The sequence below is a fragment of the Nicotiana attenuata genome, chromosome 2 (genome assembly GCF_001879085.1).
Source record: "Nicotiana attenuata strain UT chromosome 2, NIATTr2, whole genome shotgun sequence".
NCBI classification, from domain to species: Eukaryota; Viridiplantae; Streptophyta; class Magnoliopsida; order Solanales; family Solanaceae; genus Nicotiana; species Nicotiana attenuata.
This window is the reverse complement of record NC_031990.1, coordinates 32,323,003-32,347,604: the sequence shown is the minus strand read 5'-3', so window position 1 is coordinate 32,347,604 and position 24,602 is coordinate 32,323,003. Positions and strand designations below refer to the sequence as shown.

At 37.7% G+C, this 24,602-nt stretch overlaps 6 protein-coding genes across 7 annotated transcripts in view; 5 read left to right on the top strand and 1 right to left on the bottom strand.

Annotated features, from left to right (window-relative positions):
* On the top strand, positions 1,346-6,846 carry LOC109206637 (aldose 1-epimerase-like). 2 transcript variants are annotated; one of them, XM_019369483.1, is made up of 5 exons: positions 1,346-1,661; positions 1,876-1,925; positions 5,586-5,709; positions 5,809-5,916; positions 6,012-6,846. In XM_019369483.1, exons 1-5 carry the CDS (start codon positions 1,490-1,492, stop codon positions 6,617-6,619), a joined length of 1,062 nt encoding a protein of 353 aa, XP_019225028.1. In that variant the 5' UTR covers positions 1,346-1,489; the 3' UTR covers positions 6,620-6,846. The 2 variants fall into 2 exon arrangements, with proteins under 2 accessions (XP_019225028.1, XP_019225023.1); XM_019369478.1 differs by having other exon boundaries at positions 1,350-1,661; positions 6,003-6,846.
* Positions 7,157-9,822, top strand: LOC109206609 (aldose 1-epimerase-like). Its single transcript, XM_019369449.1, has 5 exons — positions 7,157-7,492; positions 7,838-7,887; positions 8,609-8,732; positions 8,838-8,945; positions 9,044-9,822. Exons 1-5 carry the CDS (start codon positions 7,321-7,323, stop codon positions 9,670-9,672), a joined length of 1,083 nt encoding a protein of 360 aa, XP_019224994.1. The 5' UTR covers positions 7,157-7,320; the 3' UTR covers positions 9,673-9,822.
* Positions 10,876-12,841, top strand: LOC109206628 (aldose 1-epimerase-like). Its single transcript, XM_019369470.1, has 5 exons — positions 10,876-11,178; positions 11,254-11,303; positions 11,682-11,805; positions 11,903-12,010; positions 12,089-12,841. Exons 1-5 carry the CDS (start codon positions 11,004-11,006, stop codon positions 12,703-12,705), a joined length of 1,074 nt encoding a protein of 357 aa, XP_019225015.1. The 5' UTR covers positions 10,876-11,003; the 3' UTR covers positions 12,706-12,841.
* LOC109206650 (aldose 1-epimerase-like) lies at positions 13,687-16,222 on the top strand. Its single transcript, XM_019369494.1, has 5 exons — positions 13,687-13,983; positions 14,124-14,173; positions 14,975-15,098; positions 15,207-15,314; positions 15,468-16,222. Exons 1-5 carry the CDS (start codon positions 13,812-13,814, stop codon positions 16,082-16,084), a joined length of 1,071 nt encoding a protein of 356 aa, XP_019225039.1. The 5' UTR covers positions 13,687-13,811; the 3' UTR covers positions 16,085-16,222.
* LOC109206618 (aldose 1-epimerase-like) lies at positions 16,707-19,215 on the top strand. The gene is made up of 5 exons (XM_019369459.1): positions 16,707-17,105; positions 17,597-17,646; positions 17,980-18,103; positions 18,193-18,300; positions 18,463-19,215. Exons 1-5 carry the CDS (start codon positions 16,931-16,933, stop codon positions 19,080-19,082), a joined length of 1,077 nt encoding a protein of 358 aa, XP_019225004.1. The 5' UTR covers positions 16,707-16,930; the 3' UTR covers positions 19,083-19,215.
* The window catches only part of LOC109206599 (probable receptor-like protein kinase At5g15080), a 13,554-nt gene continuing 9,226 nt past the window's right edge, over positions 20,275-24,602 (bottom strand). The window contains exon 6 of the mRNA XM_019369442.1: positions 20,275-20,983. Coding sequence (XP_019224987.1) covers positions 20,502-20,983 — 482 coding nt within the window. The 3' untranslated portion in view covers positions 20,275-20,501. The remainder of the gene's footprint in view (positions 20,984-24,602) is intronic.

The following is a 24,602-nucleotide window of genomic DNA, read 5'->3' as shown; positions in this document are numbered from 1 at the left end:
ATGTTAGCCTTAAGTTTCTTAAGGTTAGAGACATGGTAAAAGAAGGTGATATATGTATTGAACATAATAGCACAGAATCTATGTTGGTTGATCCTTTGACTAAAGGTCTTAGGCCTGTAGTGTTTAATGAACATGCTAAAAATATGGGTATTTTAGAGTCTTTTGATGTGCTTTAATCAGTGGGAGTTACCTTGTAATTGTTGACTGAGGTATTGCCTTTAATAAATTCTATTTTTATGCAAGCTTGTGTTATTTGATATTTCTTATGCTTATGACTAACATGATAATTTATTTATTTTTATTTCCAATTGGACATTGCATAAACTCATGATATCTTTGAGTCTTGCGGCTTGTTGCCTTGATTATCCCGGGTAAGGCACAAGGGAATCCTCCTGAGGTGATATGATTTTGTGTCACTTGGAGGCTCCTGAGGTGATATGGTTATAATATCACTTGGAGGATTATTTCTTTCTAAGAGGTGTGAATCTATTCACCTTGATTAGAAAGATAAAATGCTTAGCACACAAGTTTGATCCATGTTGATGGAAATTCTAGTATATGTGGTCGTAGATAGAATTCATACCTTAAAATGGTGCGATGCCTGTTACGATTCATTGTTAGTCTTTTCTATTGAGACTGAATGAGTTGTTATATGGGTCATTCTATCCTTGGTTATGTGAGTATTGTGGCCTCCGTAGAGTCTAAAATCCTTTTTCGAAATGATTTTCTTAAAAACTCAAATATTTAAAATTGTTTTCTTGTCCTCAATTAACGTTGGCGTCCAAGTGGGAGAATGTTGGAATTTGGACTTACGTTAATTGGTTATAGCCTGAAAGGAGTGACGTGACCCAAGTGGTGGATAAATAAAAGGCCTAATATTTAATATTATGTGTGTGGATAAGTGAGGCCCAATAACTACTGGCTTGTGATGGGTAGGCACTCTTTATAAATAGAGGCCAACCCCCCTTTCCCTAGCTATAGAAAACCCTAGCGTATTCTGCCTATTGAATACGTGGTAACAGTAGACGTCCCATCAGTCAAGTTCTCCAGGCTGTGTTGGTCTCAGGCTTAATCGCCGATTGATGTCGCTGCTGTATCCGTGGAGTTTAACGGTACGCTTCCTTAAACTCTAACTCTAAATTGATTGCATAATTGTGTCTTAATCTCTGCTATGGCTACAAATTAATTATCTTACATTTTACGCCAAATGGGCCAAGTTATTCTTTATTATTGTTGAATGAGAATCATGACCACCATTTTTGTATTTACAAGTCAACACAAACGGCTACTTCTGCATATAACTACACATAAAAATTAACTTGACTCTCTGTCTAACTCCAAGACTTTACACAATCTTTTTCAATTTCCACGCAACTGACAAGTCACTTTTGTGCACATGCAGTTAATAAAATTTTCTATAATAAGGCCAGAGGATAACATATATTCAAAGCTGTCATCAATACACTCTCTCTAAAGTCTCAAAACCACTATGTCTTCAAAGGTTAATCTGTTTATCTGTTTGTTCATTCTTCATCTGTGTGCTGCCGCTAGTGTTAGAGGGCACAATATAGGAATCTATGAGATCAAGAAAGGAGATTTCTCTGTTAAGGTCACTAATTTTGGTGCCAGAATCATCTCTGTTCTTCTTCCTGATAAGTATGGTATGTCTGTCTTTTACATAAATAATATCCAGAGGCGGATTTAAGATTTAAATTTGATATAGCCTATTTTTATGGACTTATTGTTGATTTGAAATTATGGGTTCAAATCTAATAACTAATCTGATCTTTGTTTCAACATTCTTGATGTGTATATGTCTACTGTTTTCTTTGTTCCTTGAAAATATCAGTCTTATATTGTCTTGATACTTTCCAGGAAAAATAGGTGATGTTGTTCTTGGATATGACACAATCGAGGAATACAAGGTTAGTTCACGTTGTTGTGTTTTAATATATCTACTTGAATTTGCTCTTTCCTAAAAGATTATTAGTTCGTTTTCTGATCAAGGAGAGATAGATTCCTCTTACCTTTTCTTCCTTTGATTTTTCTTCTATTTTATTGCAAGTCACTGTGGTTCTGCCATCTGCGTCTCATGAGTCAATAGCAATTGTGCCATGTAAATATTCGTAACCACTTATGAACCAAATACGATTAACAACTTTTTAATTGACAATGACACTGCTCAATTCACTAATTGTAGCTTTTTCCTAACAAAAGACCCCATCTCTAGCCTATAATATCTAACCTAAAATTTCCATGTTTTGGGCTGATGTGAAGTATATTCAAGGAAATTTATAATGGAAAAAAATTCTCTCCATAGTTTAAAAAACAACAGTAACAACAATTCAGTAAAATTATACAGAAGGATCAAAAAGCAACATCCCTATGAACGCTTGACTGCCACAAGCCAGTTATCCTTGTGGTAAATTTTCTAACACCGTCTAGCTTCAAATTCCGAAGGTCTAAAGTATATCTCCATAGTTTAAAAAACTTCAAATTTAAATTGTAAAAAGTCCTCCGGCTTCTTTTCTGACAAAAAAAAAAACTTGAGCCTAAATCGTAATCAATTTTTCATTGAAATAACTTCAACAATTATAGTACAGAACTGTGATTCTGCCCCCAAGACCCAAGTTGTTTCAGTGTACTGCACACTGAAATGTATGTTCATCCAAGCTGTTTGCCACTATGAAAATTCACGTTTTGAAGCATCTAACTGCATAGAGGGATCCAGGATTTAAGTTCAAAATTTAAGGTTCTTAGTATTGAACCATTATATTTTAAAATGGTGTCTCTACTATATATCGCAATTTTAGTGGATATTTATACATAAATTTATGCCCGCGTCAATAATACTGGTTCAAATAAACCCGGTACAAAAAAGCTAATGGGGGTGGACCATCATGAACAAAGTGGTAGGGATACCAAAAAACTAATGGGGGTGGACCATCATGAACAAAAGTGGTAGGGATATCAATGCTATCTGCCGCGTGCATTCTTTATGCCTCTTTCATCATTTGAGCCTTTTAGGATTCTCCTCACCTAAAAACCAACCATATTGCCTTATTTGTTCCATTTTGTGTGTAACAACTAAATAATGTCACATTTTGGATGCATAAATGAAAGAGATTTGTGAAGGTTTTCGAATATGAACCATATGTATTAGATTTGATAGTTAGATACAACAACAACCCAGTAAAATCCTACTAGTGGGGTCTGGGAGGGTAGTGTGTACGCAGACCTTACCCCTACCCCGAAGGAGTAGAGAGGCTGTTTCTGAAAGACCCTCGGCTCAAGAAAACAAAAAGATAAAATGAGACAATATTAATATCACCACATAAATCATAGGAAAAATAGGAACAACATGAAATCCAGAAGAAAGATGCAAAGCAAAAGCAATAGCTAGTAAATAGTTCCTGCACTGAAAAGCGAAATAGTAAGACACAATATTGCCACTAGCTATCTTAGACAAAAATCCTACCAGACTAGTCTCACAAAGGTACGAAGTAAGGCAAGACTCAACTACCTCCTAACCTACAACCCTAATACTCGACCTCCACATCTTCCTATCCCGTGTCATGTCCTCGAAAATCTGAAGCCTCGCCATATCCTGCCTAATCATCTTTCCCCAATACTTCTTAGGCCACCCTCTACCTCTTCTCGTGCCCTGCACAACCAGCCGTTCACACCTCTTTACCGGAGCATCTGGGCTTCTCCTCAGAACATGCCGAACCATCTAAGCCTCGCTTCCCGCATCTTGTTATCAATGGGAGCCACGTGCACCTTCTCTCGAATATCATCATTCCTAATCTTATCCATCCTAGTGTGCCCGCACATCCACCTCAACATCCTCATTTCTGCTACTTTCATCTTCTGGATATGTGAGTTCTTAACAGGCCAACACTCAGCCCTATACATCACGGCGGGTCTAACCACCGCTTTATAGAACTTACCTTGGAGTAACGGTGACACTCTCTTGTCACATAGGACTCCAGATGCTAACCTCCACTTCATCCATCCTACCCCAATACGGTGTGACATCCTCATCGATCTACCCTCCCCCTTGGATAACCGACCCAAGGTACTTGAAGCTGCCTCAACTTGGGATGACCTGAGCGCTGAACTTACACTCCAAGTATTCTGTCTTCGTCCTTCTCAGCTTGAAACCCTTAGACTCAATCTCCAAACCTCCAGCCTCTCGTTAACACCGGCTCGCAACTCATCAATCAGAACTATGTCATCGGCGAATAGCATGCACCATGGCACCTCCCATTGAATATGGTGTGTTAACGCGTCCATCACCAGGGAGAATAAGAACGGACTGAGAGTAGAACCTCGGTGTAACCCCATTACAACCAGAAAATGCTCAGAGTCACCTCCTACTATCCTAACCCGAGTCTTAGCCCCATCATACATGTCCTTAATCGCCATAATGTAGGGAACCGACACACCTTTTGCCTCCAAGCATCTCCAGAGAACTTATCTAGGAAACTTGTCATACGCTTTCTCTAGGTCAATAAACACCATGTGCAGATCCTTCTTCCTCTCTCTATACATTTCCACCAACCTCCTAACAAGGTGTATAGCTTCTGTAGTAGAACGACCCGACGTGAACCCAAACTGGTTGTCGGATACAGACACCGTCATCCTCACCCTCGCTTCAACCACCCTCTCCCACACTTTCATGGTATGACTCAATAATTTGATACCCCTATAATTGTTACAACTCTGTATATCACCTTTGTTCTTATACAATGGAACCACCGTACTCCACCTCCATTCATCTGGCATCCTCTTCGCCTTAAAAATAACATTAAACAACCCAGTCAACCACTCCAAACCTGCTCTCCTCACACACTTCCAAAATTCCACTGAAATCTCGTCTGGCCCGGTCACTCTCCCCACATACTTCCAAGATTTGTTAGTTAGATAATTTCACATTGATTGGTATCAAATCAACTTTTGATAAGCGCATCTTAACATGTTTTTCTGCATTTACTTCTATAGTATTGAAGTCCATGCGAAGAAGAGTTTTTAACTATGATTTATAATGTTAGGTGTGTGTGAACAAAGTAACACATGGAAAGTGGATAAGAAAAATAAGCTACTTATAAGAAGTTGGATACTCTTAATGATGTGAGGCCTTTTGGAAAAAACCATGCGGGCTTGGCCCAAAGCGGACAATATCACACCATGTTAAAAGTATCTTTTGGCCATTTTAGCCCAATAACTGGTGTTAGAGCCAATGGTTGACGAGGACTATTAAGATGGCAGAGTGTAGCGTGGGGGCCCGGCTCAATGCCTTTGCCCGTCTACGGGAATTATGACCTTTATCTTAATGGTGTGATGCCTTTTGGAAAAAACGGTGCGGGTTTGGCCCAAAACGGACTATATCACACCATGTTAAGAGTATCTTTGGGCTGTTTTAGCCCTAAGTATAAAAGTCTTGGGTTACTCCAAACTAATGTCACAGATTTATCAGTTAGACGCCCAAGATCTTTTTACAATTTCATTTCATTTGAGTAATATTTCAAGCTTTCTATGGAATGAGTCATTTTATATGCGTAAACAAAAGTAATTTTGTGCAGAATGATACAAGTTCTTTTGGAGCAATAGTTGGAAGAGTTGCAAATCGGATTGGTGGTGCTCAATTTACTTTGAATGGAACCCTTTATAAGCTTATCGCCAATGATGGCAATAACACCATTCATGGTACTCTCAGTAGATCTCTATTTTACCTTTGATCCAATTTCACCTCCATATAAACCAGGTTCCCTTCCTCTTATATATGTAAAAACTTCAAAAATATAGGTGGCTCTAAAGGATTTAGTCATGTAATTTGGAAGGTGAGCAAGTACGAGAAAGATGGTTCCAATCCTCACATTACTTTAATTTACCACAGTGCTGATGGTGAACAAGGTGAATGCATATATCTCCTTGGTTATATTCCACAATACAATACAGTAATTAATTTCCATTTAAAGATACATTATTTTCGTTTGTAGGATTTCCAGGTGATCTTCTTGTCTCTGTTACCTATGCATTAAAAGATCCTTACAAGCTAAGTGTGGTAATGAAGGCAAAAGCTCTAAACAAGGCCACTCCAGTTAACTTGGCTCAACACACTTATTGGAACATTGGCGGACACACCAGTGGCGATATCTTGTCCAACGTTATTCAAATCTTTGCATCACAAATCACCCTAGTAGATCAACATCTCATTCCAACAGGCGCACTCTCCACTGTCAAGAACACGGCCTATGATTTCCTTGAGCCCCGTAAAGTTGGAAGCCAGATCAACAAACTCCAAAATGGATATGATATCAACTATGCACTCGACAGTAGTGCAAAAATGAAACATGTGGCAATAGTTTATGATAAGAAGTCAGGAAGAGTGATGGATTTACAAGCGTCTGCACGTGGTGTGCAATTCTACACTGCAAACTCTCTCATTAAGAAGGGGAAAGGTGGATATGTGTATCAGCCTCATGCAGCTTTGTGTTTGGAGACTCAAGGGTTCCCGGATGCTGTAAATCACCCAAATTTCCCTTCAACTATTGTGACTCCAGGAAAGAACTACGTTCACAAGATGCTGTATACGTTCTCAATCAAGAAATACTAGAACGCTTATATGAATTGTGTCTTTTTGCATAAATTTATATTTCTCTCAAGGTTATATGTGCTTTGTGAAGAATAAAACACCTGACATTTAGATTCAATACAGTTGTGCTGGGATGGAGTTTTCAAACATGTTCTGTGAGTGTTTGCATTTGGACACACTGTTTCTGGAGTGACAAATCTCTAATGTTTCAAGTTAAAAATAGTACTATGTGGTGTTTACCAAAGAGATACTTTTGGCGTTGATCCTGTCCATCTTTTGTAAACATTATCTATTGCACAATAACAATTAATTAATCTAGTTACTCCTAAAATCAATCTAAGACATATTAAAGAAGAATGAAATACTATCACAAATAGATACAAAAAGCTTTTACTATATTCAAATATAAATTAGGTTCATAAAGGTACAACTGACTAATGGTCAAGAAAAAAAAAAAGAATGAGAATCATGGCAACGTGGGTGCTATTTTTTGTAATTACATGTCAACAGAAACGTGGGTGCTACCTTTGCAATTAAATATACAGACCGCCGGACAGCTACCTTTGGCTCTGTCTGTCCACTTATCATTATGAATTTTCACTGGAGTTATCCCATCCTGTCTTGAACACATGCAGATAATAAGTTAAACTCATCCCAAAATTGGAGTGCTGCATATTTTCAAGACTGAAGAGGCTCGCTCTGTCAAAACACTGGAGTTGACTATGTCAAAGATTAGTATGTTGTTGATCTGTTTGTTCATTTTTCATCTGTTGTCTGCGGCTAGTGTTAGAGGGCGAAAGATAGGGATATATGAGATCAAGAAAGGGGATTTCTCTGTTAAAGTCACTAATTATGGTGCCAGAATCATCTCCATTTTCCTTCCTGATAAGCATGGTATGCCTGTGTTCTACATTATCAATCCAGAGGTGGATCTAGAATTTAAATTCATTGGATTCAAGTTGTATGGTTTTTAGCACTGAACTGATTGTATATCTTGAAATTATCAGTTTAAAATTTAATATTTGGTGAAATTTTAGTGGGTTTTCATATTCACATATATATTTATGTTCCGTGTCAAAAATGCTGACGCATAGGCCACATCTGCCAGCTGAATCAATCTTACCTTTTGGAAAACATGTTCCTGCTTGATAATGTGATCTTGTTTCAACCTTCTTGATTGTACTGTTTTCTGCTGTTCCTTTTAAGAAATCAGTCTTACTGTCTCTTGCTCCTTTCCAGGCAGAATAGATGATGTTGCTCTGGGATATGATACGGTCGAAGAATACGAGGTTAGTTCACTTTATTTTATTTTGATGGATCTATTTGAATTCTGCTCTTTGCTAAAACTTTTTGTTGTTCATTTTCTCATTAAGGAAAAGACAATCAGAAAAAGAGAGTGATATACCTCCTGCCTTTCCTTTCTTTGATTTGCCTACTATTTTATTGCATGTCACTGTGGTTCTCTGTGAGTCAATAGAAATTGTGCCATGTCAAAATTCATAACCAATTGTGAATCCAAATTAACAGTTTTTTTTCTTTGTTACTGTCTAATTGTAGCTCTTTCCTAACAGAGACCGTATCTCTAGCCTATAATATCTAACTTAAAACCTTCCATCTTATGGACTGATGTGAAATGAAGTACATCGAAGGAAATTTAGACTGGAAAAAAACCAACCTTATGCCTTATTTGTTCTTATTTTCTATTTAATTAAATCATCTCTCATTTTGGATACATAAAAGAAAGTGATTTATGTAGGTTTTCAACTACAATGTATATTGCATTAAGGAATTAGATTTGATAGTTAGATTATTTCACTTTGGTATCACATCAACTTATGACAAGTTGTTTTAACATTTTTTTGTGCTTTTAACTCTATTAATTAAAGTCCGTGTGAGTAAGAGTTTTGAACGTATTAATGTCCCATTTTAGCTTCAAGCTTTCTATGGAATGAGTTGTTTGTATATTGAAATCTTCATATGCATAAACAAATATGAAGTAATTTTGTGCAGAATGATACAACTTCTTTCGGAGCCCTACTAGGAAGGGTTGCTAACCGGATTGGCGGTGCTCAATTTACTTTGAATGGAACCCTTTATAAGCTTATTGCCAATGATGGCGCAAACACGCTGCACGGTATCCTCACTACAGTTTCTTTTAGCTTTGGTTTTTCTTCCAAATTTCAGCTGCATATACCCAAATTTCCTTCCTCTTATATGTAAAAACTTCAAAAATATATAGGTGGCCCTGAAGGATTTAGCCGTGTTGTTTGGAATGTTAGCAAGTATGAGCAAGATGGTCCCTATCCTCACATTACTTTAACCTACCACAGTGCTGAAGGTGAAGAAGGTGAATCTGTTTAGTTATTCCACAAGATAATTACAGTTATTAATTTCCTTTGGAAGATACAGTATGAGATGAGTAAAATCCATTATTTTCGTTCTTAGGATTTCCTGGTGATGTTCTTGCCTCTGTTACCTATGCATTGGAAGATCCTTACAAGCTTAGTGTGGTAATGAAGGCAAAAGCACTAAACAAGGCCACTCCAGTTAACTTGGCTCAACACACTTATTGGAACCTTGGTGGACACAACAGTGGAGATATCTTGTCCAACGTTGTTCAAATCTTTGTGTCACACATCACTCCAGTAGACGAACATCTCATTCCTACAGGTGAAATTTCTCCTGTCAAGAATACGCCCTATGATTTCCTTAAACCCCGTGAAGTAGGGAGCCAGATCAACGAACTCCAAAGTGGATATGACATCAACTATGCACTCGACAGCAGTGCAGAAATGAAGCCCGTGGCAATAGTTCATGACAAAAATTCAGGAAGAGTGATGGATTTACAAGCGTCTGCACCTGGTGTGCAATTCTACACTGCAAACTCCCTTATTCAAAAGGGGAAAGGTGGATATGTGTATCAGCCTCATGCAGCATTGTGCTTAGAGACTCAAGGGTTCCCTGATGCTGTGAATCACCCAAATTTCCCTTCAACAATTGTGACTCCAGGAAAGGCCTACACTCACAAAATGCTGTACACGTTCTCAATCATGAAATACTGGAATTCTTGTTAATTTTTTCCACCATCGCTTATGTCCTTTGTATCTTCTGCATAGATTGATATTTCTGTCAAGGTTATATGTTCTTTATAACAAACGAAACACCTGACATGAGACTCAATACAGTTCTGTTTTGATGGAGTTTTCAAAGAACAGTTTTAGACATGTTTAGTGAGTGTCGCGACCCAAACTGAAGGGCCACGACGGGCACCCGGTGCCTTAATAAACCGAGTACGAATGTAACATATCTTTCTTATCGTACTATCATTGGTCATTTGGTACCTTGTATGTCACTAATCCATAAATACGGGGTATTATAGCTAGGACCACATTTTATCCCCAAATTGTCAAACTTCAACGGAACTCATTTTCTTCGATTCGCTTACTCTCTCACCTTCACGAATTAACTTATCACTTGTTTGAAATAGCGTAATACTTATCACCTCAAAATAATCTCATTCTCGAGCTATGTAACATCTCATTTCCAAGCTTATATCAATTTACTTATGGTGTACTTTCACGTACGAAAACATGGGGTGTAACAGATAGTTTTGTTATTTTTTACCCTTCTGGAACAAATCAGAACTTGTTTTTAGTTAATAGTCTCCATTTACTATTCTGATCACATTGCTCCATAAAAATGGTTTGCAGTTTCATAGGTAGAATGTTTTTACCATAGATATGCTGTTGGCATTAATTTTGTTCAACCCTTCTAAACATTTTACATTGCACAACAACAATTAGTAAATGTGGTTACTAAAATCAATCCAAAACATATCAAAGAAGAATGATAGTAGCACAATTAGAAACAAATTATTTATTACTACATCCCGAAAAGAATTAGGTTCCTAAAGGTACATCGTCTGATCATGTGATTGAAGGGCCAAAACTGGAAGCTAATTTTGGGGCATTTAAAAAGTTGAATTAAGGAAATGGCAGATCATATGATTGACTAGTTTAATATACCTTTTAAGCCAAAATATTCTCCAAGTTGTTATTATTTCCAGAATATGAAACATGCAAACGTGGGTGGCATTTTTTTATTTACAGTTCAACACAAACAGCTACTGCTTAATTTAACAATACATAAAATAATGGGAACGGCTAACCTGACTCTTTCAATTTCAATACTGCACACTCACCATTGTCGATTTTTTTAATGATGAGGTTATCGCATTTCCACTACACACATATTATTTGGGAAACAAGTTCTCTTTTGTTCACATGCAGATAATAATCTAATATACCACAATAGTGCCAGATGAGTTGGAAGAGTACAAATATTCATAGCTGATCTGTCATTAAGAAACACTCTCTGAAGGCTCAAAAACAAAGGAGTTGACTATATGTCTTCAAAGGTTAGTAGTTTGTTTATCTGTTTGTTCATTCTTCAACTATGGGCTGCCGCTGTTGTTACAGGGCGAAAGATAGGAATCTATGAGATTAAGAAAGGAGATTTCTCTGTTAAGATCACTAATTATGGTGCCAGAATAATCTCTGTTCTTCTTCCTGATAAGCATGGTATGTGTATAAAGTGTACTGTTTTCTGCTACTCCTTGAAGACATTAGTCTTATTTTGCCTTTGATCCTTTCCAGGAAAAATTGGTGATGTTGTTAGTGGATATGACACCATCGAGGAATACAAGGTTAGTTCACTTTCTTTATTGTGTTTAGATGCATCTATTCGAGTTTGTTACTGATAGTTTTTAGTTCATTTTCTCTTTAAGAAAAAGATGATAGTTCAATTATTTCAGATGATACCAAAACCAGCTTTTGATAACTCGTCTTAACAAGTTTTCACTCTTTCAGTTCTACTATTAGTTAATGTCTACATGAGAGAGGATCTTGAACTTAGTAATGTGCCATTTTAAGTTTATAAGGGCATTAAAAATGGTTTATAAAGGTCTTATGCTACTCCAAACTATTCCTTTAGAGTTTCTGCGTCAGATGTTCAAGATTTTCCCACAATTTCAATTCGTTAGAATAATATGTCAAGTTTCGAAATATTTTGTGATTTTCTGCAGAATGATACACGTTATTTTGGAGCCCTACTTGGGAGGGTTGCTAACCGGATTGGTGGTGCTCAATTTAGTTTGAATGGAACCCTTTATAAGCTTATCCCCAATGAAGGAAATAACACCATTCATGGTATACTCTCATTACATTTCCTTTTACCCTTTTTATCCCTAATGAAGGCAATAACACCATTCATGTATCTCTGATGTAATTAAAACCTCAAATAAAGGTGGCCCTAAAGGATTTAGCTATGTTGTTTGGAAGGTGAGCAAATACGTGCAAGATGGTCCATGCCCTTGCATAACTCTAACATACCATAGTGCTGATGGTGAAGAAGGTAAAATCTTGATATTCCATATAATTTTGTTTTGACGGACGTTATGAATTGAATAAACTTCATTGCGATGTTATGTAGGATTTCCTGGAGATGTTCTTGCCTCTGTTACTTTTGCATTAAAAGATCCTTACAAACTTAGCGTGGTATTTAAGGCAAAAGCACTGAACAAGGCTACTCCAATTAACCTGTCTCACCACCCTTACTGGAACATTGGTGGTCACAACAGTGGCGACGTCTTGTCTCAGGTTGTTCAAATCTTTGCATCAAACATCACCCTAGTTGACGAACAGCTCATTCCCACAGGCGAGATCGCCCCTGTCAAGAACACACCATACGACTTTCTAAAACCCCGTAAGGTGGGGAGCAGGATCGACAAAATCGATAGAGGATATGACAGAAACTATGTACTTGACAGCAATGAAAAAATGAAACCCGTGGCAAAAGTTTATGATAAGAAATCAGGAAGAGTGATGGATATACAAGCGACTGCACCTTGTGTGCATTTCTACACTGCAAATTGGGTGATTGATGTAAAAGGGAAAGGTGGATATGTGTATCAGCCTCAATCATCATTGTCTTTGGAGACTCAAGGATATCCGGATGCTGTGAATCACCCAAATTTCCCGTCGATAATTGTGAATCCAGGAAAGACCTATGCCCACACTCTGCTGTATACGTTCTCCATCAAGAAATAGTACTACTTAGAATGCTTGATTTCTGTCCCTCTTAAAATATTCTACTTAAATTGATTTTTGTATCATGGTTATATGTTCTCTGTGACAAATAAAACTCTGATATTCATGATATAATATAATTTTCTTCGTTTAAGTATTTGGATAGTTTTCAAACAATTTTTTTCGATATCACACTTTTGGGAACCACTTACAGAGGACCACAACCAAACAAAATTGTTAACCCAAAGCTGCAAAAGAAAGTGTAGAGTGTTAAAGGTAAAAAGTTACATGCACACATTGTTGGTAACAAACCAAATGCAGAAATTGTGTTTTTTAGACACATATTTATCACTTTAATATGATTGAGTAATATGGGTTCTTACTTTAATTTTTAACGGCTAAGGTTAAATTCCTTAGTTTGGTGTAAATACAAGACGCGAATAAGTGGCAAATACATAGATGCTTATGCTGTAAGACCCTATGAACCGGAAAACGCTAAACGCAATCCTAGGACTTAAAAATGGAACAGACGCATGATTTATTGTAATGAGGTTGAAGGGCCAACATTGAAAGCTAAATTTAAGATATTTAAAAGGCAGAAGAACCCAAGAAATGGCGAAACATGTGATTGAGATTATTATGCTTCTCCATCTTTTAAGCCAAATAGTGGGCCAAGTTTTGATTATTTCCATAATAAGAATGGAAGACACCGTATAGCTGCTGTAATTTTTTATATAATTTTATACATTTTTTCGGGTATAAATAATTTCTGAAGCGGGCTAAAAATGACTCCACAAGAATCACGCCAACGTGGGTGCCATTTTGTTTGGATTTACAAGTCAACACAAACTACTACTGTCTACTGCAATTAGTTACATAAAATAATGGGAGACGGCTAACTTGACTGTGAATTTTAAGACTTCACACTCATCATTATCCATTTTCTACGGAGCTATCCAATTTCCACGCAGATTATTTCGCAGACAAGTTTTCTTTTGTTCACATGCAGGTAATAATCTAATCCCACAAATAATACCAGATGAGTGGTAGTGGAGGAGTATATAAATTCAAGGCTAAAGAATTGTCATTAAGACACTCCAAAGTCTAAAAAAACACTAAAGTTGACTATGTCTTTAAAGATTAATTTGTTGGTCTGTTTGTTCATTTTTCATCTGTTGGCCGCCGCTAGTGTTTCAGGGCGAAAGATAGGAATCTATGAGATCAAGAAAGGAGATTTCTCTGTTAAGATCACTAATTATGGTGCCTCAATCATATCTGTTCTTCTTCCTGATAAGCATGGTATGTCTGTCTTTTACCTAATCAAATCCCAATTTTTTGGAAAATGTATTCTGATTTTAAAATCTGTTTTTGTTAATATGTGTACTGTTTTCTGCTATTCCTTGAAGACATTAGTCTTATCTTGTGTTGCTAATTTCCAGGAAAAATAGGTGATGTTGTTCTTGGATATGACACTATCGAGGAATACAAGGTTAGTTTCACTTTAAATTGTTCATCGTATTTGTATGTGTTTATTCCAGTTTGCACTTTTCTGATAAAAATATACTTCATATTCTCATTAAGAAAAAAGAGAAACAGAGAAAGGGAGGGATATATTCTTCTTGCCTTCCCTTTCTTTTGATCGCCGTCCATTTTATTACTACAATGTTGTTCTGGGTCAGTCAGTCTCATATAAGGGTGTCAAATAGGCGAGTTGGGCTGATTTTGGACGGGTCAAAATGGGTTGACTCAATAAATGACCCGCCCAAAAGTAACTTGGTTATGAGTCAATGGCACCGGTTCTTTGAATTGTGCCATGTCAAAATCCACAGTCATTTGATACAGTCTGATTATAGTTCTTTTCTAAACCTCGCATCTTTTGGATTGACGTGAAGTACATAGAAAGAAATGTAGTCGGTTTATTCTCAATTAATGAAAATCTGAACTTGAATCATTTAAATTTGAATTCATTGATGCATTTATTTTCTTCTCTTTGCAATCACTTATTTTCTTTGAATATATCTGATTTATTCAAAACTTGTACATACTCTTAAAATCATTAAGATGATGTTGCATTTGAAAATTTATGTGAATGAAACCTCTTATGATTACTTTATCTACTATCACCACAAACCACCACCATCAGCCTCCATCGTACAACTACTCTATATTTTAAGACTGCGTCCCCTAGCCTATCTCCGCTAAACCTCCCATTTATTGGATTGATGTGAAGTACATTGAAGCAAATTCAAAAGCCCTATTTATTTTGACTTACGAAACTAATTTGGTGCAGAATGATACAAGTTATTTTGGAGCCACACTTGGAAGAGTTGCTAACCGGATTGGTGGTGCTCAATTTACTTTGAATGGAATCCATTATAAGCTTGTCCCCAATGATGGCAATAACACCATTCATGGTACTCTCACTACATTTCCTTTTCCCTTTACTTTCTCATCCACTTTTACCTCCATTTCCCAAATATCCTTTCTCTGTCTTTGATGTAAATTAAACTTCAAATATATAGGTGGCCCTAAAGGATTTAGCAAAGTTGTTTGGAAAGTAAGCAAGTACGTGAAAGATGGTCCCTGTCCTTACATAACTCTAACCTACTACAGTGCTGATGGTGAAGAAGGTATACAAGACAATTACTCGTCCCGTTTTAATTTTGTTATTCTTTTTGGAACGAACTAATAAGGAAATAAAGTCACGTAAAATGGAACTGATGGAGTAACTCCTTTTTAAGAACACTAATGAATTGAATAAACTCCATTGCTTTCTTATGTAGGATTTCCTGGTGCTGTTCTTGCCTCTGTTACCTATACATTGAAAGATTCTTACAAACTTAGCGTGGTATTTAGGGCAAAAGCACTGAACAAGGCCACTCCAATTAACTTGTCTCACCACCCTTACTGGAACATTGGTGGTCATAATAGTGGCGACGTCTTGTCCCAAGTTCTTCAAATTTTTGGATCACACATCACCCTAGTAGATAAAGAGCTCATTCCCACAGGCGAAATTGCCCCCGTCAAGAACACGCCGTATGATTTCCTCAAACCCCGTAAAGTTGGGAGCAGGATCAATAAACTCAAAAATGGATATGACATCAACTATGTACTTGACAGCAATGAAAAAATGAAACCAGTGGGAATAGTTTATGATAAGAAATCAGGAAGAGTGATGGATGTACAAGCATCTGCACCTGGTGTTCAATTCTACACTGCAAATGGGGTTAAAAATATAAAAGGCAAAGGTGGATTTGTATATCAGCCTCATTCAGCATTGTCTTTGGAGACACTAGTGTTCCCTGACGCTGTGAATCACCCTAATTTCCCGTCATCAATTGTGAATCCCGGAGAGAAATATGTCCATTCTGTGTTGTATACGTTCTCCATAAAAAAATAGGAGTACTAGAATGCCTATATTTTTGCTTGTGTCTTTTGTATCTTCTGCATAAATTGATGTTTCTGTCAAGGTTATATCTTCTCTGTACACCTGACGTTTAGAATAACTGATAGTTTTTTTCTAGACCAAGTTAAAATTCATAACTTAGTGTCAAGTTAATAGTCTCAGTTGAGATTTCTAATCTCGTTAATTACTCCATAAAAATCGCAAGTAGTTTTTACTAAAGATATGCTTTTGATATTGATCCTGTCCTACCATATTGTTGATGCAATCATGCTAAAGTTGCAAAAGGAACAGGGTAACAAGCAAAGTATTCAAACAGAATTTAAACGCAACCCGAAGGACTACAATATGAATAACACTATGATCTAATTTAATGCTGTTGAAAGGCAAAATTGAAAGCTAAATCTACGACCTCCGAGGTATTTACAGAGTAGATCTAGTTCAAGAAATGGCGGAACAAGTGGTTGAGTTTAATATATCTTTTATGCCAAATAATGGGAAAAGCTTTTATTATTTCCAGAATAAGAATAATGCCAACGAGGGTGCCATTTTTTGTATTCATAAGTCAACGCAAACAGCTAGCTACTACTTCAGAAGTTAACTACACATAAAATAATGGAGACGGCTAACTTGACACTGTCAATTCTTAGACTGGACTCATCATTGTCCATTTTATACGGAGATATCCCGGTTACACGCAGATTATTTAGGCGGACAAGTTTTTTTTTGTTCACATGCAGGTAATAATCTAATCCCACAACAGTGCCGGATGAATCCGAGGAGTGCATAAATTCAAGGCTGAAGAAGCTGCACTAAGACACTCTAAAACAACTAGAGTTGACTATGTCTTCAAAGATTAGTCTGTTGTTGATCTGTTTGTTCATTCTTCATCTGTGTGCTGCCGCTAGTGTTAGAGGGCGAAAGATAGGGATATATGAGATCAAGAAAGGAGATTTCTCTGTTAAGATCACCAATTATGGTGCCTCAATCATCTCCGTTTTTCTTCCTGATAAGAATGGTATGTCTGTCTTCCATCTTCATCAATCCCATTTTTCATCACCCTTAACCATAAGTCTCGAGTTCGAGCCGTGCGAATGGAGAAGGCCCTTGTAGTCAGGGGCGGAGGGAGAGCATTTACTACAGGTTCGAGGAACCCAGTAGCTTTTGCTTAAACCCAGTATTTGTATTAGAAAATTCATAAAATATGCATAAATATTTAATTGCGAACCCAGTAGCTAAGACGAGTTATGGGTTCGGTGACGAATTCAGAACCCATAAACTTCAAATTCTAGTTCCGCCTCTGCTTCTAGTAGCATTCCCCTGTAATGGGTCGCGAATCTGTATTAGTAAGTAGGGTATATCAAATGGTTAATTAAAAAATCTCATCTTCCAGAAAACGTAGTCCTGTTTTAAATCTGCTTTTGTTTGAACCTTCTTGATGTGTTTATCAGTACTGTTTTCTGCTATTTCTTGAAGAACTCAGTTTTACCTTGTGTTGATCCTTTCCAGGAAAAATAGGCGATATTGTTCTGGGATATGACACCATCAAGGAATACAAGGTTAGTTCACGTTCGTTTGTCCATTGTACTTTAATGCATCTATCCGAACCTTGCTCTTTTCTAAAAACTTCTTCACATTATCATTAAGAAAAACGAGAACAGAGAAAGGGAGGTTCAACTTTAAGTCACTAATTTTATTGAGCCGCTCCTGCCTTGAATTGTGCCAATGTCAAACTCCATAGTCATTTGACATTGTCTAATTGTAGTTCCTTCAACAAAGATCGGGTCCCTAGCCTATAATATCTCCCCTAAACCTCACATCTTTGTGAAGTATACTGAAGGATATAAAAATTAGCTCCGTCTGTTTTCACTTAAGAACATAATTTGGTGCAGAATGATACAAGTTACTTTGGAGCCGCACTTGGAAGGGTTGCTAACCGGATTGGTGGTGCTCAGTTTACTTTGAATGGAACGCATTATAAGCTTGTTGCCAATGAAGGCGTAAACATGTTACATGGTACTCTCGCTATATTTCCTGTTTTTTCTCTTCCACTTTATCCAAATTTCCTTTCTGTCTCTGATGTAATTAAAACTTCAAAAATATAGGTGGTCTTAAAGGATTTAGCAAAGTTGTCTGGAAGGTGAGCAAGTATGTGCGACATGGTCCAAGTCCTTACATAACTCTAACCTACTATAGTGCTGATGGTGAAGAAGGTAAATTTTTGTATGGACAAGACAATTACACCCTTCGTTTCAGTGACTGGATACGAAATTTAAGAACTAAGGCTTTTAGAACTTGTGATTTTAAATATGTCATGATATTTTTGTGGATAAAAGCGTGACATTACGGGTAAACTCCATTGCTTTCTTATGTAGGGTTCCCTGGTGATGTTCTTGTCTCTGTTACTTATGCATTGAAAGACAACCCTTACAAACTTAGCGTGGTATTTAAAGCAAGAGCTCTAAACAAGGCCACTCCAATTAACCTGTCTCACCACCCTTACTGGAACATTGGTGGTCACAACAGTGGCGATGTTTTGTCCCAAGTTCTTAAAATCTATGCATCACACATCACTCCATTAGATGAACAACACATTCCTACAGGCGAAATTTCTCCTGTCAAGAACACACCCTACGACTTCCTCAAACCCCATAAGGTGGGGAGCAGGATCGATAAAATCCAAAATGGATATGACATCAACTATGCACTTGACAGCAATAAGAAAATGAAGCCTGTGGCGATTGTTTATGATAAGAAGTCAGGAAGAGTGATGAATATACAAGCGACTGCACCTGGTGTGCAATTCTACACTGCAAACTTCGTCATTAATACGAAGGGAAAGGGTGGATATGTATATCAACCTCATTCAGCCTTGTGTTTGGAGACTCAAGGATTCCCGGATGCTGTCAATCATCCAAATTTCCCTTCGACTATTGTGACTCCTGGAAAGACCTACCTCCACTCCGTGTTGTACACATTTTCTATCAAGAAATAGAATGCTTATATTATTTTTGTATCTTCTGCATAAATTGATATTTCTGTCAAGGTTATATGTTCTTCCTGAGGAAGACATTTGGACTCAATACAGTTGTGTTTTAATGGAGTTTTCAGAGAACTGCTTTCAGAGATATCAGAACTTGTTTTTAGTTAATAGTCTCAGTTGAGTGTTCTGATCACGTTGCTTCATAAAAATAGTCTGCATTTTCATAGGTGGCATGTTTTGCCAAAGATATGCTGTTGGCATAATTCTGTTCCTACCCCTGTAAACATTATACATTGCACAAATAACAACTAATGAATCTAGTTAGTAGAAGTAATCTAAAAACATGGAGTATTAAAGAAGGTGAAATAGCACAATTAGAAACAAAAAGCTATTGCTACATTCCAAAATGAGTTAGATTGGTAAAGGTACAACTCACTAATCTTCCAGTTTATTCTGCACCCAAATGCCTTGATAGAAACAGAATCTTACCTTTTTAAACTATGTTATGTGAACTTAATCAGCTTACCGTTTTAATTCTCGCTTCCACAGCAACCAAAGAAAGTTGTTGATACAAAGTCGCAATGGAAACTGGGTAGCAAGCAGAGTGTTCAAACAGAAGGTTTAAAACCAAAACCTTCTGTTTGTTATATTCTTTATATTCTTTGGTTATAGGTTTTACTGTTATCTACTACTAATCCAGAGCTGAGCCAATTTCATGGCTGCTGAAGTAGTATAATATTTTGTAACTTTGGAATATAGGCTCTAGTAATAATCCTTTGGACGACATCCAAGAAGCTGTTTCTACGCAAATTCCTAAAGGATTTCACAGAACCAAGGTTGCACCCCCCTCCCCCCTCCCCCCCCCCCCCCCAACATGAGTGGATATTCAGGATAGTTACCCTAGTGACTTACCAAACACACCATAGATTGCTTATGAACCAACCCAAAATCTCGGATCACACTGCAATTTGTGTCCAAGAATTTCTCTTGCATGGACCACCATTGCCGATGCCTCTGCACGAAATGAACTAAACTAGGATCATAGATCATTAGTGTCTGAAATGTGGTCTCATGGAATGCACCCACATCACCATCATCATCAGAAAATAATGATGTAGGCATTAAAATGATTTATCCTGGAGGTGACCAAGAAATTACTAGTGAAACCTATTAGCAAAATGGATGACCAACACTTGGACCTGCATTTCAAAACAAAAGTCTAATCTCCATTTAAGAAGTCTCAGTTGAAAGATAAGGAAGCATAATAATTTACAGGTTGCATCAAATAAAGTTTCTTCTTTAAGGATGCACTTAAAGTTTCCCCTTCTGCTTCCAGCATACTATAAAGTCTTTTCATCAGCACGACTAGGCTGAGAAGAAACCAGTAAACAGCAAACGCTAAGTTGCTTCTCTGATAACATAGTTAACTTTTTATGGTTGGTAAGTGAGGGTATAGTTAGATGGTGAGGCATATGAACCATTTGGTGAAGAGAGGCTCTGAGCTGCATTACTCTTTGCTACAACCCCAGCTTGCACTTTATTGCCATTCTTGTCATTTATGTTGACAACATCTTTAACTTGCACTTCAGGAAATTTGGCAATGTCTTTCAGTAAAGGCAGAGGCTTCAGCATTTCAACGACTTCACTCATATGAGGTCTGTTTTTGGCACTCCTTCTAAGACAGCGCGCTGCAATCTCAGTAGACCTAAATGCTCCTCTCTTTGAGAAGTGGCCTTCGAGACGAGGATCTATAATCTGACAAAACTGATGCCTATCTGAAAGAAATGGTTTTGCCCATGCCACTAAGTTATGTTCACCTCTTGGCCTGCTCTTGTCCATGGCTCTTCGGCCAGTCAGTATCTCAAGGAAAACCACTCCAAAGCTATAGACATCACTTTTCATTGAGAGATGTCCTGCCAAAAGTATAATAGTGTCAATAATTAGGTAATATACTGTACAATCATCAAGAGATTATCTTTCCTACAACGATAGCAATTCTATGGTGTTTAAATAAAATTGTTCCACAGGGCTAATCATTTCATATCCAGCATATTGCTGTTATATCATAATACTTGACATCCTTGAAGCATGAAACTCTGAACAGCAGAGACTAAACATGGATATGGTTCTGGGATTACAGCCAAATAAATATAAGTATTTAATAGGTGTCTTATATTTTCTACTGTGTAATGAACGTATGAATAAAAATGGAATCTTTACTCGTGATGGACGACATAATGACCAACTTTAACGTAATTATGAGGGTCTTGTATTTAGTACTGTCGATTTCAGCACAGGATATGGCAGCTCAATAAATATGAAAACTTCCTATAAAAGGCCAAATATAACCAGTACTTCATAAAAAATTAAAAAAAAAAAAAAAAGTACTTCATGCAATTATATCTTAAGGACATGTGAGTAAACATCATTTCGTACTTCAAATCCCGTTTCTCACTCCCTCGGCATTCCTCCCTCCAAGAACTCCTCACCTTGCTCTTGGGATGACTCGAACTCACATCCTCTTGGTTAGAAGTGGAGGATGCTCACCACTAGAGCAACCCACTCTTGTCGACGAAGGGAGAAAAAGAAAAGAATAAAAAGAAAGCAAGGAAAAGAAAACGCAGTCTAATATGGGTACAAGATCACGAGGTTGAATTTTGGCCTACCATTTAATAAGCACAACATGGTTTACTCTATCCAAGAATATAAATTCAAAACTCCATTTCCCTCTCCAATCCATGGGCCATGTATCATTCCTTCCTCACTTCCCGAGAAATGTGATTGTTAGCATTGTATTCCTATAACAAACTAACATAAGCTCAACAATGGGATCTGCGTATTCCTTCATAATTCAACCCCGGCCACACACTGTGGGACTAAATTACCTCCTCCCCAGTGTCGACCTCATAAAAAAATGAGTTAATTAATAGTTGCAGATTCCAAAAGCACCTTTTTTCCTCCAATAAAATCTGAACCTTGAAAGGACTTTCGAGGAATACTACCATAGCAAAAGAGTTAAAGCTTGCACAAAGCCTAAGAAATGCATTGTTTTCCCAAGGACAACACAATTTGAAAAGAAGAAAAAAAAGAAAAGAAAAATGGCTGAAAATCTTTTTCTGTTTGAGTTCCCCACCAGAAACATGGCTGAGCGGATTCTCCAAGGAGAATGGAGGTGGAAGAAATTCAAGCTTTATCTCGAATGGTGGAACCCCATCATCGGCTGTCTTCCCAACTCCACATCTGTCAAAACTACCTGGATCAGAGCCATGGGAGTCCCCATACATCTATGGTCACAGAAGATATTCAAAGAAATAGGAGATCTTTGTGGTGGGTGGAAAGCTACGGAAGAAGAGACAGAACTCAAGAATCATCTCAAGTGGGCAAGAATTCAAGTAGCAGGAGATGGCCGGAACATACCAAACGAGGTAGCCATTGAGAGAGAGGGGGTCAAATTCTTCATACCAATATGGGCTGAAAGAAAAACTCGCTTTGAAAAAAGGCCGGAGATTTTCAAGGAGACAACCGGAGATGACACAGGATTGAAGCCTCTGATGAACTGCCGGACAAAGATAAATCGCGAGGTAGAAAGGGTACAGGATAGCCTTCTAGCTGTACATGGGACGGGTAAGTACCACGTGGGGTGGGGTGTACTGAGTTCATTGACAAAAGTAAGGGAAAGGAAAGGCACGTGCAATGCAGGAGGATGGTTTGGGAGAAGTAACATTATTTTTGGGCCAATCCATTGAGCCCAACAATGGGATAGCTATTAAAAACATACTTGGACCTGACTGTGCATCCCAAGTTATCTTTAATGAATTATATCTGGAGCCATCAGAGATCATAAGGTTCGATTCTTTTGTAGAAGAGACGAAAGCTGATTTGCATTCACAACAAGAAGCCAACCAGGAAAACCAACAGAGGTCCATTGATGTAGCTGCAAATTTGGGGAGTTCACTACATGCAGAGATGCTGATGCTAGAGGAGCTAAGAGAAGAAGAAGGGAAAGGGTTACAAGAGATGAAGGTAGACAATGCTCTGCCACTAATCGCAACTGGGGAACCTCATCTTATTTCGGAAATTGAGTGTGAGAATCAGCTACATCCTAATTCTAGTGGGGAAAATTGGAAAGTGGAGTATGCTGAACCTCTTATGGTTCAGCACCAAGAGTCTTTTCTGGAGAAAGAGATGGATGCGGCCTTATGGGTTAATCAAAATTTGCTCAAACTGAGCAAAATGTTTGGGGTAGATTTTCAGGGACATGAAGAAGAAGCATTGGAATTACTGATGCAGATAGATAGTTGTAGACAGGCTAAAAGGATGGAGCCAGAACTGGACATCAAGAAAACCATATTCAAAGGGGCACATGAGTTGAAAGGTTTGGTTTCCTTTGACGTTAAATTCCAGAGCAACGGAAAAAGATTTAGGGGAAAAAGCGTGACACTAGTTGATCAATGAAGTTCAAACTAGTTTCATGGAATGTAAGGTGACTTAATGATTTGGCTAAAAGAAAGATAGTAAAGAGTTTAGTTCAACTCTGGCAAGCAGATATTATCTGTTTTCAAGAGACTAAACTTGAGGGGGAAATACAAGAGCTTGTTAAGCAGATTTGGGGAGGGCGATGGGTGAGGTTTGCTTGTCTGGAGTCTAGTGGTACTAGAGGGGGCATTATAATGTTATGGGATTATAGAATTTGGAAAGCGGAAGTCGTTCAAATTGGAGCATATACACTCACAAGCAAATTTGAGGCACTCTTGCGGAACTTTGAATGTCACATAACAGGGGTGTATGCCCCAAACTGTAACATTGAGAGGAGGAAAGTTTGGTGGGAGATAGGAGCTGTGAGGGGTTTGATGAACGGCCTATGGGCTGTTTGTGGTGATTTTAACGTTACTAGATTTCCTTCTGAGAAAAGGAATTGCCATAGAAGATCCAGAGCTATGGTGGAATTTTCAGATTTTATAGATGATATGAATCTGATTGATCTCCCACTAGAAGGAGGTGTCTACACATGGTTCAAAGGGGACAACCAAATAATCTCCTCCAGAATTGATAGAATCTTGATCTCTAAAGAATGGGATGACACTTTTAGGAACATCAAACAATCCCTCCTCCAACGACTAATCTCATACCACGTTCCTGTGTCTCTACAATGTGGTTCTTGGGAGCACACCAAGTCATACTTTAAGTTTGATAACTGGTGGCAGAACACACAAGGTTTCATACATAGAATCAAAGAATGATGGACATCTTTTGAATTTTCAGGGAGGCCAGATTTCATCTTAGCTTGCAAAATGAAAGCACTCAAAGGCAAGTTGAAGGAATGGAGTAGAAGTAGCCAGGGGAACTTGGGATTGCAAAAGACCAACTTGCTAAATCAATTGGCAATGTTGGACTCCAATCTAGAAATTAGAGCTCTAACAAAAGAGGAATTAGTGAAGAAGGCCTCTCTTCTCATAGAATATGAGGAACACCTGAAAAATGAAGAAATTGCATGGAGGCAGAGATCCAGAGCTCTTTGGCTTAAGAAGGGGG

Excerpts from the sequence above, each read along its gene's own strand:
- LOC109206637 (XM_019369478.1), top strand. The coding sequence starts at position 1,490 with ATGTCTTCAAAGGTTAATCTGTTTATCTGTTTGTTCATTCTTCATCTG. Across the intron at positions 1,926-5,585 it reads ACACAATCGAGGAATACAAG|AATGATACAAGTTCTTTTGG; the intron begins GTTAGTTCACGT and ends AATTTTGTGCAG. Across the intron at positions 5,917-6,002 it reads CAGTGCTGATGGTGAACAAG|GATTTCCAGGTGATCTTCTT; the intron begins GTGAATGCATAT and ends TTTCGTTTGTAG.
- LOC109206609 (XM_019369449.1), top strand. The coding sequence starts at position 7,321 with ATGTCAAAGATTAGTATGTTGTTGATCTGTTTGTTCATTTTTCATCTG. Across the intron at positions 7,493-7,837 it reads TTTCCTTCCTGATAAGCATG|GCAGAATAGATGATGTTGCT; the intron begins GTATGCCTGTGT and ends GCTCCTTTCCAG. Across the intron at positions 8,946-9,043 it reads CAGTGCTGAAGGTGAAGAAG|GATTTCCTGGTGATGTTCTT; the intron begins GTGAATCTGTTT and ends TTTCGTTCTTAG.
- LOC109206628 (XM_019369470.1), top strand. The coding sequence starts at position 11,004 with ATGTCTTCAAAGGTTAGTAGTTTGTTTATCTGTTTGTTCATTCTTCAA. Across the intron at positions 11,806-11,902 it reads AGGAAATAACACCATTCATG|GTGGCCCTAAAGGATTTAGC; the intron begins GTATACTCTCAT and ends CCTCAAATAAAG. Across the intron at positions 12,011-12,088 it reads TAGTGCTGATGGTGAAGAAG|GATTTCCTGGAGATGTTCTT; the intron begins GTAAAATCTTGA and ends GATGTTATGTAG.
- LOC109206650 (XM_019369494.1), top strand. The coding sequence starts at position 13,812 with ATGTCTTTAAAGATTAATTTGTTGGTCTGTTTGTTCATTTTTCATCTG. Across the intron at positions 13,984-14,123 it reads TCTTCTTCCTGATAAGCATG|GAAAAATAGGTGATGTTGTT; the intron begins GTATGTCTGTCT and ends GCTAATTTCCAG. Across the intron at positions 15,099-15,206 it reads TGGCAATAACACCATTCATG|GTGGCCCTAAAGGATTTAGC; the intron begins GTACTCTCACTA and ends TCAAATATATAG.
- LOC109206618 (XM_019369459.1), top strand. The coding sequence starts at position 16,931 with ATGTCTTCAAAGATTAGTCTGTTGTTGATCTGTTTGTTCATTCTTCAT. Across the intron at positions 17,106-17,596 it reads TTTTCTTCCTGATAAGAATG|GAAAAATAGGCGATATTGTT; the intron begins GTATGTCTGTCT and ends GATCCTTTCCAG. Across the intron at positions 18,104-18,192 it reads AGGCGTAAACATGTTACATG|GTGGTCTTAAAGGATTTAGC; the intron begins GTACTCTCGCTA and ends TCAAAAATATAG.